This window comes from Monomorium pharaonis, chromosome 7 (assembly GCF_013373865.1).
Source record: "Monomorium pharaonis isolate MP-MQ-018 chromosome 7, ASM1337386v2, whole genome shotgun sequence".
NCBI classification, from domain to species: domain Eukaryota; kingdom Metazoa; phylum Arthropoda; class Insecta; order Hymenoptera; family Formicidae; genus Monomorium; species Monomorium pharaonis.
In genome coordinates, this window is record NC_050473.1 from 23,972,456 (window position 1) to 23,991,262 (window position 18,807).

Here is an 18,807-nt window from a genome sequence, read left to right on the forward strand (position 1 = left end):
AAATAATCTTATATACAATTTTATTTCTTGTTTGGATTATAATGATCATAATATGGTTATGTTATTTCCAAATTGCTATCTAAAAAAAAATAAGGAATTGATTACTATAATATATAATAACATATGTAAGGAGAGGGAAAAAATGGCGGAAGGAGAAGGTTGGTTGAGTGAGTCCTCGCGGTTATAAAGAAGTGAATTAGTGGAAAGGAAGTGAGGAATGATGTGAGAAGATATGGAGGAGGAAGAGGAGGAGGAGGAATAACCGGGGCATTGAAGGGAAGCATGAGACGGAAAGCGGAGAAGCAGGAGAGATGGTGAAAGAAATTGGAGCAGGTGACAGTGAAGAATTGGAGAGTAGGTGGAAGATCGCGAAGCGCAGAATCGGAAGGAAGTGGAGAGGCGGTCTGGACAGATGGCGCAACGGACGGAAGGACCGAGCAAATAGACGGATGCGAGATATCGATAGACGAGGAGAGAGACGGATTGGTGGAAGGAACGAGAGAGGGAGAGGATTGGCAGAATAGGAGATATCGAGAAATCGATAGGTCGATGAGATGGAGGTTGGTGGAACGAGAGAGGGAGAGGATTGGCAGATTAGGAGATATCGAGAAATCGATAGGTCGATGAGATGGAGATTGGTGGAGAGTGCGAGAGTGGATGGAGGGATAAGAATCGAGCATCGAAAAGGAGTGGGGAGAAGAGAAACACGAGGTGACGTGAATTGAAATGGTGGTGAAAAAGGAGGTGAAAAGCGAGAAGCGGAACAAAGAAAGCAGAGAGGATAGAGATAGAGGAAAAAAGGTGGAAGACAGGAAGATGGAAAGCGGAGAGCTGAGGAAAATTAGAGAGGAATTGAGAGGAATAAGAGAAGGTATAGTGGACTTGGTGAGGTTATGGAGGAGTTGGATAGAGAGAGAGGAAAGACAGAGGAAAGCAGGAGAGAAGAGAGAACGGAAAGAGAGCAGAGGGGTTGAGGAGACGGAGGGACAAGAAGAGCAGGGATCAACAGAAAAGAAGGTCGGAAGTAGAGAATTCGAGAGGAGAGGAAGCGGGGACAAGCAGAGGGACAGCAAGGAGAAGAGGGAAGAGGAGAAAAGGAGGAAGGTCACGGAGGGGGAAGGAGAGGTAAAGGAGAAGGAGATAAAAGGTGAGAGGAAGAAAGAAGAAGCGAAGAGCAAGGAAAGGAGGGCGGATGGAGGAGAGGGGCTGAGGATCAGAGGAGAGAAAGACGAGGAGAGGAGGGAAGATAGGAACGAGGTGACGGAAGAGAGGATGGAGGAGTGGTGGAGAGAGGTGGATGCGGAGGAGGAGAGGCTGTGGAGGAGAGAGGCAGGGAGAGAGGAGGGAAGGAGAGAGGAGGAAGAAGAAAGAGAGATGACGCTGAAGAAGTGGCAGAAGGGCATAGTGAAGGAAAAAGGGGAAAGTGAATGGAGAGAGGTACAGAGGAAGAAGAATGGGCAGAAGGTGACAGAAGAAGGGAGGAGCAGGAATGAGGGGAGAGAGGTGCCAGAGCAAATCAAGAGGGGAGAGGATTGGGAGAAGAGGGCAGATAGAAGGAAGGAGATGGAGGAGAGGACAAGGAGCAGACTGGAGGAGAGAGAGAGAGCCACGCAGAAGGAAAGAAGGAGGACAGCAGGAGAAGAAGAGGACAAAAGGAGAAGGGAGAGAAATGTAGTATGGAGAGGGGTAGAGGGGGAGGATGAAGAGGAGAGAAGGTACTTTGTAGAGGGCATCATGGAGCGGATATTGGGAAGGAGGGTAACAATGGACAGGGTGGAAGAAAGGAAGGGGGAGGGGGGAAGATGGGTACTGATAACAGGTATTGTGAGAGAGGAGGACAAGGAGGAGATTCTAGCAAGGGGTGGGGAGGTAAAGGGGATATGGGGAGTGGGGGTGGATGAAGACTTATCGATGGGGGAGAGAAAGATGAGGTGGAGGATGGTGGAAGCGGCGAGAAGGGAGAGGGCAAAGGGAAGGAATGTAGTAGTGGCAAACAGAGGGCTGTGGGTGGATGAGAGGAGGTGGAGTTGGGATGAAGAGGGGGGTAGATGGAGGGAGGAGGGAAAGGAGGAAGAGAAGAGGAAGTAAGGAGAGGAAGGTAGTATAAGCTTATTAATGGAAAAATGTTTTTTTGATTTGTTTTTGATTTGTGACAGGTAGCAGAAGGACAGAGGAGAGGGAAGGAGACGAAAGATGTATAGAAGGAGAAGCGAGAGTGGAGAGAATCTATCCCTAGTCATTGGAGAAGGTAAAGCAGGGAGAGCAGAGGAAGTCAGGAGAAAAAGAGGAGGAGGAGAGGTCCCAGAAGGAAAAAGGAAGGAGAGGTTTGAAGAGAGGTTGAAGAAAATAATAGAGAAGAAATGAGAAGAGAGAAGGGATGAGTGGAGGAAAAGGGGAGGAAGGGGGTGGGGGGGTAAGGGGCGTGCGAGAGGGGTGGGAGGTAACAGAATGTAAGGGTAGCTTATGGCCAGGTCGGTTTCGGGAGCAGAGGGTTTAAGTATTTGTGAACGGTTCGGGAACGCTCCGTGTAAAAAAGCGACTTGTAACCCCATTTGGGAAACAATAAATTCTATTCTAATAACATATGTAATGCATATACAAATTTATTTTTTATTTAAAAAAAACAAGCGGAAATAGATTTTACTATAAAGTATTTTCAATAGCATTAGTGAAACAGAAAACATACATGCAGCAATACGAGCAACAAAATTTAAATATAATATTTGTTACATTAAAAAAAGTACATATACATATTTAAATAACTTATTTTATAAATTTTTTTAAGTTGTCCAACAAAAATATAAATATATGAAATACATATTATTGTTTTCTTTTTTAATCTTAAAATTATATAAAAAAACAAACGCAGCAAAAACTTATTTTAATAAATATGTCTAAAATCTTTTTAGAAAGACAAACGTATATTTAATAGTAATGTCCATAAACTTTTTAAAAGAACAAAACAAGAATAGTTAAAAACACAGTAAGTAAGAACAGATTAGCATACAACCCAGTAAACATTGATTCGTAACATTTACGTGATCATTATGGAACAATGTTCCACTGTTCTCGTAATAGTTACGTCATTTTCCAGTTATAATTTGGTCAAAATGTCAGCATCGCAAAATGTCAGATTTCGCGCAACAAAATCGGAAAAAGAGACACATAATAGTTTTATATAAAATAACGTTACTTTTACGTATAAAATGAAGTCACATTTACGTATAAAATAACGTTACTTTTACGTATAAGATGACATCACTTTTACGTATAAATTAACGTAAAATGCTCGTATAAAATTACGTACCAGAAAGATTCTTCTTGTAACTATTATGTCGTTTTTATTTTATTTTTCTTAAAAAGGAATTCCTTACCGAAGCTAAAATTTAGCCATGACAGCTAAGATGTGTCTTTAAGACGTAATAAAAAATACATATGTCCCGAAAGCTCACTATGATAATATAGATTGATCCGGTTTCTGTCACCGTGGGTGGTCTGCTTATGTAGCCTTTGGAATGTAAATTGCATTAGGAGAAAGGTGCCGCGTATGTCGCCTAGCGGCAATCCGCGAACTACTTTTTAAGTTTATATAATATAGAATAAGTTCTAATCGGCTGATATGTAAATAGATTTTACCTGGTTCAAATAGAATGTTATTGATTTCAATAGATTGCGTATATACTAACTACAAAACTATTTTACTAAATGCAGTATGTTAACTAAATAGATATAATAATTACAAAAAGCTATAATCAAAATTTCCGCATAATTGTAAATTATTTATTATTTAACAAATTATTATTTTTATTTTTATTTAATAAAATTATATTTCTTATGCTTAGTAAATAATTAATAAGTAATAATAGTAACAGTGGGAAGTCCAGAATGGATTACAGTGATTCACGTGGCACGGAAGTTGTTAAAGATATATAATATCGTAATAACATTATCACATTTATGCTACATTAACAAAACTTTTATGTTAAGCTCATTGAAGTCATCAAAATTACATAATTGTTACGTATTAAACATGATGTCACAATAACATTATCACATTTATGCTGCATTTACAAAATTTTTATATTACGCTTATTGACGTCATCAAAATTACTTATTATGTAATTGTTATGTATTAAACATGATGGCGCAATAACATTACAATAGTAACATCACATTTACGAAACATTAACATTTGGCTTATTGACGTCAACAAAATTATGTAAATGTTACGTAACTATGCAACGAAATAGTGACAACACAGACATACGTAACAGTTATAGTCTCGTTACGTCAATGACATACTTGTCACATTATTAGTTCGTTGTGCTTGTTTGTAACATTTATGTGCAATATGTTTTATAAATGTTCCGTAAATGCTCACAGCGTGTTCATTGGGAATATATAGTAAGAACCACCGCACAAGCTTTTTTGTAACACGTTACGTTACGTTAAGTGCTCCATAAACCTAAGTTCGTACTTAAAATTAAACTTACATCAACGCACAAAGAAACTTTTAATGTAAGTTCTTAAGTTCTTACGTTAAGGATTTCTTTGTGCGTTGATTTAAGTTAAATTTTAAGTACAACTTAGGTTCGTATGGAGTACTTAACGTAACGTAACGCGTTATGGAAGAGTTTGTGCGGTGGCCCTAAGACTATAGGATGTAACGATGCGTCACTGAGTCCCGGGCCGACCATCCGCCCCACCACGGGACTCGGCGTCTACGGACGCCCTTCCCGATAGTCTAGAGTTCCCCCACGAGAAACCATTCCGACCACGCAGCTGAGAGCGCGTGGGGATCGCCCCGGCGGGTATATAAGCCGGGTGCGAGCTAGACCTGCACCAGTCCCGTCCTGTCGACTGAGTAGGTCTCCAGACCACTCCGACGCCCGGTTCTCGCCGGCATTCGACTATCCTTGTGTCCGCCGACGGAGCAGGCCACCTGGCCTTTCTGCCGCCCGGTTCTCGCCGGCATTCGGCTATCCTTGTTGCGCCGACGGAGTAGGCTACCTGGCCGTTCTGCCGCCCGGTTCTTGCCGGCATTCGGCTATCCTTGTGACCGCCGACGGAGCAGGCCACCTGGCCGTTCTACCGCCCGGTTCTTGCCGGCATTCGGCTATCCTTGTGTCCACCGACAGAGCAGGCCACCTGGCCGTTCTGCCGCCCGGTTTTTGCCGGCCTTCGGCTGTCCTTGTCATCCCCAACGAGGCAGGTTACCTGGCCGCCCTGCTCGCCGGCGACCACGGGTCGCGACCGCGTTCTAAGGTGCTGCGCGCTCCCGTCCGGCTGACGTTACTAGGCTAAGCTGTATATTTTGTATATACCCCTGTAGACTAAGTAGTATAAGGTAGCATAAGCAATGTATAAGTTAGTCTAAGGTTTCTAATAAAGACTTATTGATTTAATATCGGTGTGCGCAAGTTGGTTTTCCCCCTTCTTTCGAATCCTGGTACCCAGCGAGCCTGTCCGAGGCGTTCGAGAAAGGCGAACCGTTACAAGGATATATAAAAAAATATGTATATATTTATATATCCTATAGTATATTATTATTTATATATCATATATGATATATAAAAATAACATTACAAAAAATTTTATTATTTAAAAAATAGATAAAAATTTAAAACAAACATAAACTGTTATTTATAACGCAAAATTATGCACTTTCTGTGAGCGGATTGCGTTTTAAATCGCTTATTGGCAAATTTTTAAGTAAAGAATAGTCGCACTCTAGCATAAAGTTTTATTATATAATCTCGTGGAAAATACTGACAAGGATGAATAAAGTTAACTTTTTTAAAAAGTGTAACAAAATTACTAATAACAGATTTTTGTAAAACATATTCTTTAATTTTTTAAGCAAATATATCTTCCAAATTTTTCACATATTCAATAAAGTTATTATTCGGCATATATAAATTACCAAAGAGATTTTCATCACTGGAATTATATGCTCTAAAAAAACAATAAAATGATGTATTGTTCAAATCTGTATATTCTTTGGCATAACTTAAACATAAATCACATGAATGTTTTGTTAAACATTTGCGGATGAGATAACCACAGATGTAACGAAATGCATCTTGTTCATTGATATCCATTGTGCGATAATCATGATTGTCTAAATACAGTGTTGGATAGTATCTCTATACATGTATCTAGATACATGTATAGAGATACATTTTGTGTATCTGAACCTGTATCTGAGATACATTTGAATTAGAGTATTTGTATCTGTATCTAGATACAAAACACAGTATCTGAACTACTTTTCAGATACATTTTCAGATACATTTTCAAATACATTTTCACGTACTTTTTGTCTTTATTGAGAAAAAAATGTTTTTTTAAGGTCATTTTTGATTTGCTATTACTGTCGATAGCGTCATTTAGATTTGCGCAAATAGTACTTATGTATGAAATAACTTTGCTATCTAGTCTATAGAATCATTAGATTTTGTGCATATTACATACATTATTAATATTATTATTATTATTACAATAAAATATAATTTAAAAGACGAGAAACGCAAGTTTACTCAACAACTCAACAAACAAATAAAAAATTCGGAAAAGACAGTAAGAGTTCAGCGACAGGTATTTATGCGCAACACAAAAATGTAATTATTTATTTTATAATGCGCTTTTCGTGTTGCGCACAAACATTTAAATTTTTTAGATTTTTTTATTTGAATAATTTAAGAGTATCTGATACGTATCTGAGATACTTTTAAAGTATCTGAGTATCTCTATCTATATACATTTTGATTTGTGTATCTGTATCTGTATCTAGATACATTTTTTTATAAGTATCTGTATCTGTATCGAGATACATTTTAAAAGTATCTTACCCAACACTGTCTAAATATATAGATTCGTTTTCACTTATTTTATTTTCAGTATAAATTTTAGTTTGCGATGAAATATTTATTATTGTTAATAACATTTTATTATTATCTGGCTCGCAATTTCCAGTTTTTGGCGCACAAAAATTTATAGAAAAAAGTTTCTTAAATGAATAATAGAATTGTGTCGGCGTCGGATTGAAAGCATTACCGTTCATACCTCGAACTTTACCAAAAAAATTCTCTACTGAATCTTGGTTAAAACGGCGCATTAATAAAAATTTAACTTCTGGTGCAGTAATGCGCAAATAATTCTACATTATTAAAAGAGAATTAATGTTTTGGTACCAATATTTAAATACTTTAACTTTATGTGAAATATTAGTCTCTTGTTTTGTAAATATAGTTATACGTTTTAAATATTCCTTCAAATCCAAAAGAAATTTTATTTGATAATCCTCACCAGTAAAAGCTTGTCTGTATTTAACAGCATGAACAACTGTAGATGAATTGTACATGTCAAACAAATCATTCATTTTTCGAATAAAATCAACTGTAGCAAGAGCATCGTTTGAAATAGAATTAGATATTATCAATTTTTGTAAAGCAGCAGTTACTGTAGCACTCAAAATTCGTGCTGCATAACGAACTTTTATTTTCTCAAAATTATTAGGAGCAATATGACAATTTGTAAGTTTTTGGTGCTAATCTCATTTCATTTTTTTTATCTATATTATACAATTGCACAATAAATATCCACAAGATTAATATATCGTTATACTTAATATTATTTTTATAAAGCATATTTCTAGAGGCTTTTAAAGCATATGGTGCATCGATTAAATAAGCAATTTGTTGATCGTTAACAATAAAAAATGATGTATCTTCAGTAATTTCTAATGCTTTTGCTGTTAGCATGAAATTTCCACCCATGTCAGTTACAAGTGCAATTACTTTATAATCAATCTCTTGTAATTTTTTAATAGTTTCAATTATAATAGGTTTAAGTTTAGTAGCAAAAAAAGTAGAATTAAGAAAAAAATGTGCCAGAGGTAGTTTCCAGTTATTGCACATTCCTTGAAGCATTAATACTGCAATGTTACATGCAGGCAATTCAGATTTTTCCTTTCCCAAGTTTTCAAAACCAATAACCTCGTCTTGACTTATGTTGTAATACAAATGTGGTTTTAATAACGCTTCATCCATACATAATATGCAATACTTATCTAAAGAAATAGAATTACTTATTTTTGTTTTTAAAAATTCAAATATAAAATTATTTAATCCTGGAGGAATTTTTAAATTTTCAATCATACGTTAGATAGTTTTAGCAGATGGCAAACAGAATAATTGAGTCAAGAGGTTATAAGTTTTGAATCCATTTAAATATAAATTTAAACAATATTTTTTAAATTCATTAGAATATTTCCTACCCGTTTTTAATTGACGATTAAGCTGTACTTGCATTTTCACAAAAGTGGCAACCCAGATAGCATACGGACGTCCTTAGGACGTCTTGAGGACGTCCAGGACGGACTTCGTGGATATCCTAAGGACGTCCTGATTTTATCCCGGGATGTCCTCAGGACATCCTGAGGAATAGCAAACGAGCGCCACTTTTTAATCCTTAGGACATCCTAAAGACAGTCCACCGGATGTCCTGAAGATACCATAGGATTTTCTTAGGACATCCTCATGAATAGCAAACAATGACCACTTTTTGTCAGATTTTTTAGATTTTTTTTTAGGATTTTTGATAAATGTATTGATTTTTTATAAGAATTGAAACGTTTCTCACAAAAAATTTAAAAAATAAAAAATTCCGATTAATTTAGAAAATTTTTTAATACTTCCAAATACTTTTAACAGTTTTTGAGAATTGAAAAAAAACTTTAACAAAAAATTAAAAGTTCAAATTATTTCTACGATAATTTTGTAAGAGTAAGAAGACTATACATGTTTCAGCAACAGTTGTATCTGTTAAGGGGATCCGGGAGTGACAGAGTTACCGACATTTTTTTGGGAACTTGGATTTTCGAATTGGAGTAACAGAATGCAAAATCCTTTTACAGGATTAAAGTACGCACAAAAATGAAGGGGGCGATGTACAATTTGTTCTGATAAATAAATAAAAATTGTTATTTATTAGTCACTTAACGACAATATTTGCTTCATACAAAAAATCTATAGTTTATATGTATAAAATAATCACGTCGCCCCCTAGAAAAAACTCTCAGGAATAATATCGTGCAATTAGAAATAAGATTAGAATCCTAGAAAAAAAGATTCGCATTCCGCAAATTGGAAAATGAAAAAACGAAAATTTGGGTTATGTACACGTAAAAAGTCGATAAGTAGAGCAATATAAGAAACAATTTTTTCGTTTTCAATATAAAATCCAATTTATAGATTAATATTAATATGTGTACTTTAATTCTGGAAAAGGATTTCTAAATCTATACAAGAATTACATATGAAATCTCATAATGATGTGCACGAATGACTCTACATTATCGACCTCGATCAAATTTCAGAGGCACTCCTGGATCCCCTTAAGGGGATACTAAACTGCTCTGTTTTATCATTATTAATTTTCGGACACCGAAATCTTTTTATTGATTGCATGGAATTGAAAATCCTTCTCCAAAATTAAAATACAGATAATAACGCGGTGCGCTGCGATTAATTTCATACGAAAAACGAAAGAAAGTTAGAAAATTATAGTTTTGTTATTGACTTCTGTAGTCGACTCGTGAAAACATTGGCTGCGTATAAAAGTTTTAGACTTTGTACGTATAAAATAAGCATGGAGCGCACTTGGCATTTCAGCAAAGAACAATACTGTGCTTTTAGAATGAGCCTAGGAACCTTAGAAAAAAAGTTTTCGGTGTTTAAAAGGATCCTATCTGTTTTATGGTTAGAATTGTACAATTTGTTTCAATGTACAACTTTTTATTGCATTTACAGAATTAAAAATTCTCTACAATTAATTCTGGAAAAGGATTTCTAAATCTATAAAAGAAATACATACAAAATTTTGTTAATAACGTGCCCAAATGACTCTACATTATCGACCTCGATCAAGTTTGACGAGCAGTTTAGCATCCTCTTAAGGTGATCCGGGAGTGACAGAGTTACCGACATTTTTTGGGGAACTTGGATTTTCGAATTGGAGTAACAGAATGCAAAATCCTTTTACAGGATTAAAGTACGCACAAAAATGAAGGGGGCGACGTACGATTTGTTCTGATAAATAAAAAAAAATTGTTATTTATTAGTCACCTAACGACAATATTTGCTTCATACAAAAAATCTATAGTTTATATGTATAAAATAATCACGTCGCCCCCTAGAAAAAACTCTCAGGAATAATATCGTGCAATTAGAAATAAGATTAGAATCCTAGAAAAAAAGATTCGCATTCCGCAAATTGGAAAATGAAAAAACGAAAATTTGGGTTATGTACACGTAAAAAGTCGATAAGTAGAGCAATATGAGAAAAATTTTTTTCGTTTTCAATATAAAATCCAATTTATAGATTAATATTAATATGTGTACTTTAATTCTGGAAAAGGATTTCTAAATCTATACAAGAAATACATATAAAATCTCATTAATGATGTGCACGAATGACTCTACCTTATCGACCTCGATCAAATTTCAAAGGCACTCCTGGATCCCCTTAAAGCATGTTTAATCTCTGTACCCGAGAAAACGGTCACCCATCCAAGTATCAACCATCGCCGACGTTGCTTGACTTCGAAGACCATACGCATCCTAACGCTTCGTGATGATCCATGAGTACTTCTTGTTTATGCATATTTGTTATAGATCATTACAATAGATGTTGTCAGAAGGATAAAACATATATAGTTAACTTATATTTTTATAAATAAATATAAAGTTTGACAATTTTTTAAAATTATTTTTACATATGCGCGCAAAATAGCATGTAGAATAACTTATTTAAAAAACTGTTTTTGCGCCGTTCGTAAAAAAATTATTTAAGAGGATCCGAGAGTGACAGAGTTACCGACATTTTTTTGAGAACTTGGATTTTCGAATTGGAGTAACAGAATGCAAAATCTTTTTACAGGATTAAAATACGCACAAAAATAAAGGGGGCGACGTACGATTTGTTCTGATAAATAAATAAAAGTTGTTATTTATTAGTCACCTAACGACAATATTTGCTTCATACGAAAAATCTATAGTTTATATGTATAAAATAATCACGTCGCCCCCTAGAAAAAACTCTCAGAAATAATATCGTGCAATTAAAAATAAGATTAAAATCCTAGAAAAAAAGATTCGCATTCCGCAAATTGGAAAATGAAAAAAACGAAAATTTAGGTTATGTATACGTAAAAAGTTGATAAGTAGAGCAATATAAAAAACATTTTTTTTGTTTTCAATATAAAATCCAATTCATAGATTTATGTTTAATATGTGTACTTTAATTCTGGAAAAAGATTTCTAAATCTATACAAGAAATACATATGAAATCTCATTAATGATGTGCACGAATGACTCTACATTATCGACTTTTATCAAATTTCAAAAGCACTCCTGGATCCCCTTAATGTCATCTTTTATAATTTTTTAGTATTGTTAATATACCATATTGTCTCAATAAGTGTAGACATTCAATTTGACTTTGAAGTCAACATTTTTACACATTTGATTTTGCAATACATTCTAGAAATACGTACGATATTCAAAGATTTCTCACTTGCTATATTAATTTACCCGTCTTTTTCAAAAATTACTATACGTCCAGGATGTCCCTGAATACTATTTTAGGATGTTCTGAGGACTTTCGTAGGATGTTGGAGTCCTGAGGACTCTCTTAGGACGTCCTAAGGACTGTTTTAGGATGTCCTGAGGATTGTTTTAGAATGTCCTGAGGACTGTCTTAGGATGTCCTGAGGACTTTCAGGATATCATATTCTTAGAACATTCTGTACTGTCTAAAATGTCTGGTATTTATACAGTCATTATATTTAAGTTTATCTTTAGACATTTTGTAGCTAATGAAACTCTTTATACAATATTTTAAGAATAACGTTTTCAGCTAGAATACATATATCATCAGGACATCCCAAGGATGTCCTCAAGACTTGAGTAAAATTTTAATTTATATTAATTCTATTACAGAATCTAACATTCTAAACTTACTTTAGAAGTCAAATTTATACATAAAATATTTACATAAAATATTTACAATAATACAACTATTATATCCTGACAAGATCACAGGACATCCCGAGATATATTCAGGATGATCCTGAGGACGTCCTGTGCTATCTGGGAATGTTCTGTGGTAACTGGTTCTGATCGGTAATGTCGCAATATTCTTCTATGGAAATTTTCTTTCTTTTAATATCTTTTTGTTCTTGCAATTGTCGTTGTAATCTTCATAACCGCTGCCGTAAGTAAACAATTTTTTTTTTAATATTTGTTTCCGTGATGAACTGCTTGTTAATTTATTATGTGTTTGTGTTTCCTTGTCTGACTTATCATCTAGTTTATCATCTGACTGGTTACATTCATATATCTCTTGATTTACTTCGTTTATAATTTTTTCATTTATAACTGGATTAGTTAGATTTTTATCTATTAAAGAATAGAGTTTTGAATATTAATTAAAGGATTTTGAAAAATGTTAAATTAAAATAAAAGATTTACCTTTACTATTTGAAAATGTAATCTTATTATTAGAAATATTTGCATTAGCATTTGTTGCTGTTGGAATTGCATGTGGCTGTAGACGATTTTTTAAATTGTTTAAAAACATAGTATCTTCAAAATGATCTCCACAAACACGATAATTCCCACACAGCACACTTTATCCTAGGGATGTCCCTAGGATGTCATTTTGAGATATCGCAATATCGTTGGATATCCGTGGACCGTCTGCGATATCCAAGGGATGCACAAATGTCCACCGATTTGACATCCTGCAGATATCTCAAACGATATCCAGAGGATGTCCAAGGGATTTCCTGAGATATCGTAATATACCCTAGTAAAAAAATTTGTCAGAATTAAAAAAATTGTTTTCCGGATTTCTGATAAATATTCCGATTTTTTATAAGAATTAAAACATTTCTCGGAAAAACTTTAAAAATAAAAAATTGTGATTAATTTAGAAAATTTTTGAATATTTCTAAGTATTTTTGAGAGTTTCTAAGAATTGAAAAAAACTTGAACAAAAAATAAAAAATTCTAATTATTTTTACGGTAATCTTGTAAAAGGAAGAAGACTATAACAACATGTTTCAGCCAAGCCACAGTTGTACCCGTTAAAGCATGTTTAATCTCTATATCTGAAAAAACGGTCATCCATCCAAGTGTTAACCATCGCAGACGTTGCTTGACTTCGAAGACCGTACGCATCCTAACGCCACGTGATAATCCATGAACACTTCTTGTCTATGCATACATATTTGTTATGCATACATATCATTACAATAGATGTTATCAGAAGGATGAAATATGTATAGTTAACTTATATTTTTATGAATAAATATGAAGTTTTAGTTTTTTATTCATTTTTACATATGCGTGCAAAATAGCATGTGGAATAACTTATTAAAAAGTTTGTTTTTGCTCTGTTTATATAAAATCAAAAAATTTTTTAATGTCATTTTTTATAATTTTTTAGTATTATTAATATATACCACATTATTTCGATAAGTGTACTTTCTTTATGTTCTGTTTTAATTTACGTTTCTTAGAGATTTAATTAACGCTTTTGTCACTCGTTTATTACATTATAATTAACTTTTCCTTTACACTTGATTTACGCTCTATTAATTGTAGAGATAAAGGATATGATGGGATATTATCTGAATGTAATAGGATATCGTAAGATATTATAGAATATCTTACAATATCTTATAATATTTTAAGATATTTTTTGGGAATATTGAAATATATTAATGGGACATCATATGATATCTTAAGATATTTTACGATATTTTAAGATATTTTTATAGGATATCCCGGGAGCTACTCATTGAGATATCCGTGGGATTGCCTTCGTCTGTCTGGGATAATTTGGGATATCCTCAGGATAAAGTGTGCTGTGTGGGTTGTTATATAAATTTTCTGTTGACTTGTCAATAGTACGTCCACAATTTCTTAACCATAATTGAGCCCTAAAAAATATCCAAATATATAAATCCAAATATATAAATATCCAAATATATAAAAATCGGAGTTACTTAAAAATTTTATAATACAAAAATGTTAATGTTATGTTGGTACTTTGTATCCCTATGATGATAATACTATGTACGGGACTGAGGGACGCCATGTAAAAGGAGGGACGATAAGCGGTCCCTGTTGAGTCTCGTGTGTGGCAATAAATCACGTATTATTCTTAAGGCTGTTGTATTTAATTAAGTTACACAACAGTATTTTGGCGACGAATAAAGAACCTACATAGTGTATGGGAATCGAATAGTCAAACCTATCAGAGACCACGTCGAAAAGCTAATCGAAAATTTAAGTGGAAAAGCAAGATCGTGTTCTTATAGAAAATGGCACTCATTGGGTCAATCGAACCATTCAATTCGAAAGAATCGGATATCACAACATACTTAGAGCGTATCGAACAATTATTTGTCTGTAATGATATAAACGAAGCAAAAAAAGTGTCAGTTTTCCTAACCTTAATCGGAGGAGATGCGTATGGAGTATTAAAAGATTTATTAGCACCGTCATTACCTAGTATGAAAACGTACGAGCAGCTTAAGAAGTCATTGTCGAGTCATTACAGTCCAAAACGGTTAACTATAGCTGAACGTTATAAGTTTTAATCAGCCAAGCAGGAGACAGAGGAGGATGTGAAAGCATATGCCGTCAGATTGAAGAACTTAGCTAAGTATTGCGAGTTCGCTACTTTTCTCGAAGAAGCACTTCGCGATAAATTTGTATGTGGAATACGTTCAGAGGGAGTCAAACGAAAATTGTTAACGGAAGATAACCTTACTTTTAATAGGGCGTATGAATTGGCAGTGGGCATAGAATTAGCGGAAAGTCAAGTTAAAATTATGGGGCCAGAGACAATTTCGATCAATAAATTAAGGTATCAACGAGAAGGTCAGTCAAAAGGTGCATCCAGTCAAGGTAGTAGAGTCAAGGGCCAAAATCAAGGGCAAAAAACAGCGGGCAACTAAGCCAAGTCATAGTCAACTAGCGAGTCGAGTCAAATGCAAACGATGTCTTCGCGTGCACTTCGAGGGCAACAAGTGTCCAGCTATCAACTGGACCTGTTATTCTTGCCAGCAGACGGGTCATACTGCAAAGTCACCATTATGCAAAAATAGAGTTCACAGTCTGCAATCGGAGGAATCTGAAATCGGTGTTAGCAGCGCAGTCGAAGATGAAGAATCATTGGAATTGGGCTTAATACAGGAGTCTACGGAGGGTGAACTGTATCATGTACATTCCGTTACAAAGTCGAGAGAAAACGAAAGTCTGAAAGTCGCGTTACATATCGAAAATAAGTTAATGACTATGGAAGTTGATTCGGGTGCATGCAAGTCGGTCATTCACGTCAACGATTATAACAAATGGTTGTCGCATTTAGCCTTAAGATCTGTAAGTTTTAAGTTAAGAGTCGTAACAGGCGAAAAGGTAGAAATTGTCGGTCAAGTCTTAGTCAGAGTCAGGTATACGACCGAAACATTTAAGCTACCATTGATTGTGTTGAATGGAAAAACTAAATTTATTCCTTTATTAGGTCGCAATTGGTTGAATGTATTAAATCCAAAGTGGAGAGAAGTAATTAACATGCCTTTAATTATTAAGTCAGTCAGTCAATGTAAGGTTGAATCAAGTCAAGTTGATCATTTTGGGGAAGCTGCGAATAGTCGAAAGCGGTTGGTATTATCTATCAGGTCACAGTTTGGAGCGGTTTTTAAGGAGGAATCAAACACCAGCATCAAAAATTTCAAGGTCGATGTAAAGCTAAAAAAAAAGGCAAATCCAATATTCCACCGTGCGTACCAAATGCCATTTGCGCTCAAGCCTAAAGTCGAAGAAGAACTATCCAGGATGGTGGAAGAAGGAATATTAAGTAAGGTAACTCACAGTCGATGGGCAAGCCCCATTGTTGTCATACCCAAGAAGAATGGGAAAGACGTTAGGATTTGTGTCGATTTTAAAAAAACGTTGAACACTGTCATTGATACCGAACATTGTGTACTACCCCTACCGGAAGATATTTACGCTAACCTTAGTGGAAGTCGATGTTTCACAGTCATCGATCTTAAAGGAGCATATCAGCAACTCGCAATAGGGGACAGTTCTAAAGAGTTGTTTACTATCAATACTCATTTGGGGCTGTTCAAATATAATCGATTAACGTTTGGTGTAAGGTCGGCCCCGGGAATATTTCAGTCAATTATGGAAAGCATTCTTGCTGGCTTGAAGAATACTCAATGTTATCTAGATGATATCCTGGTTCATGGAGCTACAGTGGAACAATGTTATCGCCGAGTTTGTGAGGTTTTCAAACGTCTAGCGGAATATAATGTCAAAGTCAACGCGGAGAAATGTAAATTTTTTTAAACAAAGGTTGAGTTCTTAGGACACATAGTGGATGCCAATGGAATTCATCCGACCGGGGAAAAAATAGAATGTATCCAGAAGGCACCGGCACCAACTAATGTGACTCAGTTAAAGTCGTACTTGGGATTGTTAAGTTATTACAGGAAATTCATCCCTATGTTGTCGGCGAAGCTTAAACCATTATATGAGTTATGTAATACAGGAAGTGAATTCCGTTGGAATGACGAGTGTGAGAAAACATTTCAATCAAGTAAAAAGCTGCTCACATCGGACGAGGTGCTTACGCACTTTGATCCAACGCTACCAATCGTGGTCACGTGCGACTCGAGTGGTTACGGAGTAAGCGCCGTACTAAGTCATATAATCGAGGGAAAAGACAAGGCTGTTTTGTTTGCCTCAAGCACGTTGTCGCCAGCAAAACAAAAATATTCCAATTTGGAAAGGGAAAGCCTTGCGCTGATATTTAGTCTAAAGAAGTTCCACAAATACATCTACGGCCGAAGATTTATTTTGTTAACAGATCACCAACCACTTCAGTTTATTTTTGGGAAAAACAAAGGAATTCCGGTAACAGCAGCGGCACGCATCACGCGATGGGCTTTAACATTGTCAGCGTATGATTATGAAATTCGGTATAAAAAGGGCAAGCTTATTGCTAATGCAGATGGACTATCACGTTTACCGATGTCGGCAAGTACGGAAATCCCAGGCTACTTGAATTCGTTTAGCTTGTTGAATACAGTACCACTACATGCAGGAGATGTGGCAAGAGCCACCCAAAAGGATAGAGTGTTAACTAAGGTTATCGAATTCACACTATCGGGATGGGCAAGAGACGTGGAAGATGAGGCGTTAAAACCATATTTTACCAAGAGGCATGAACTGTCAGTCGAGAATAATTGTTTATTACTGGGAAACAAGGTGATCATTCCTGAGTCGTTGAGAACAGAAGTACTAAATCTTTTCCATGAGCAACATGTGGGTATCGTCCGCTCGAAGATGCTTTTAAGGGCCTATTGTTGGTGGCCAGGTATAAATGACGACGTCGAAAAATTCATATCATCGTGTGAAGTTTGTCAACAAACACAAAACTTTTCGAACAGTAGCACCTTGCTTTCGTGGCCTACAGCGCCAAATGTCTTCTATAGAGTCAATATTGACTTTTTTCATAAATACAATCACACATTCTTAATGGTGAGCGACAGTAAGTCAAAGTGGATTGAGGTTAAGCTAATGGACCATGGATCAACAGCAAGCGAAACCATTTTAAAATTAAAAGAAGTGTTTGCAGTGTATGGTTTACCAGTGGAATTGGTCTCAGATAATGGTCCGCCATTCAATTCATCGGAGTTCAGCGCATTTTGTCAGGCAAACGGAATTAAACCAGTCAAGTCTCCACCGTATCACCCCCAGAGTAATGGTAGCGCAGAGAGGAGCATTCAAACAGTTAAAAAAGGATTGGAAAGAGCATTGTTTACGGAAAAAGGGAGAGATATCGGCAAAAACGTATTATTGACTCGTTTGATAAACTTCCTTTTTACGTATCGAAACATTCCATCAACGGTAACGGGGAAATCTCCCGCGGAAAATATTTTTAAAATGAGACCCGGAACTCGATTTGACTTGATTAAACCCTTTTCTAAAGAAATAACTATGGGCCACAAGGGGGACGCAAAAGAGATTCGATTGTATACGTTAAATGAACCGGTATATGTAAAAAATATTCCGTTGAAGATGTGGGAAAAAGGTAAAATTATAAAAGTGCTAAGTCACTCTACTTATCTCGTTCAAATAGCGGATAAAATTAGATTTGTACATGCCAATGATATTCGCGTGAATCCATATATGGCCGGCGGAGCCGATGGCGAAACACAACCTAGTATTACGGAGCAACCTATGGCTGTGGATTATAATAAGGGAAATGTTTCGGCGAAGGATGAACAGGGGGAGGAGGAAGTTCCGGCCTGTAAGAAAGAAATCGTGGAAGAGCAGGCTAGTTCGCAAAGATCGATCAGTAAGAGCAATAATTATCCTAGTCTGGAAAGTAGTACTTCCAAAACTTACTCCACTCGCTCGGGCAGAATTGTAAAACCGCCGGCAAGATTAACTTTATAAGTGTACTCTGTGACAGTATGTAAGAAGGGGGAGAAATGTTATGTTGGTACTTTGTATCCCTATGATGATAATACTATGTACGGGACTGAGGGACGCCATGTAAAAGGAGGGACGATAAGCGGTCCCTGTTGAGTCTCGTGTGTAGCAATAAATCACGTATTATTCTTAAGGCTGTTGTATTTAATTAAGTTACACAACAGTTAATATGTAATTTATCATTACTTTTACCTTTCTGAATCGCGTAGAAATCTGAAGAAACTAAGCC

At 35.6% G+C, this 18,807-nt stretch overlaps 2 protein-coding genes across 2 annotated transcripts; both read left to right on the plus strand.

Moving 5' to 3' along the window:
* The first annotated feature begins 726 nt into the window (after positions 1-726).
* On the plus strand, positions 727-2,088 carry LOC118646701 (golgin subfamily A member 6-like protein 22). Its single transcript, XM_036290153.1, has one exon. The coding sequence runs from the start codon at positions 727-729 to the stop codon at positions 2,086-2,088; it is 1,362 nt and encodes a 453-aa protein (XP_036146046.1).
* A 12,304-nt stretch (positions 2,089-14,392) lies between these two features.
* LOC118646703 (uncharacterized protein K02A2.6-like) lies at positions 14,393-18,542 on the plus strand. The gene is made up of 4 exons (XM_036290154.1): positions 14,393-14,582; positions 14,676-14,896; positions 14,955-16,355; positions 16,434-18,542. Exons 1-4 carry the CDS (start codon positions 14,393-14,395, stop codon positions 18,540-18,542), a joined length of 3,921 nt encoding a protein of 1,306 aa, XP_036146047.1.
* The last annotated feature ends 265 nt before the right edge of the window (positions 18,543-18,807 follow it).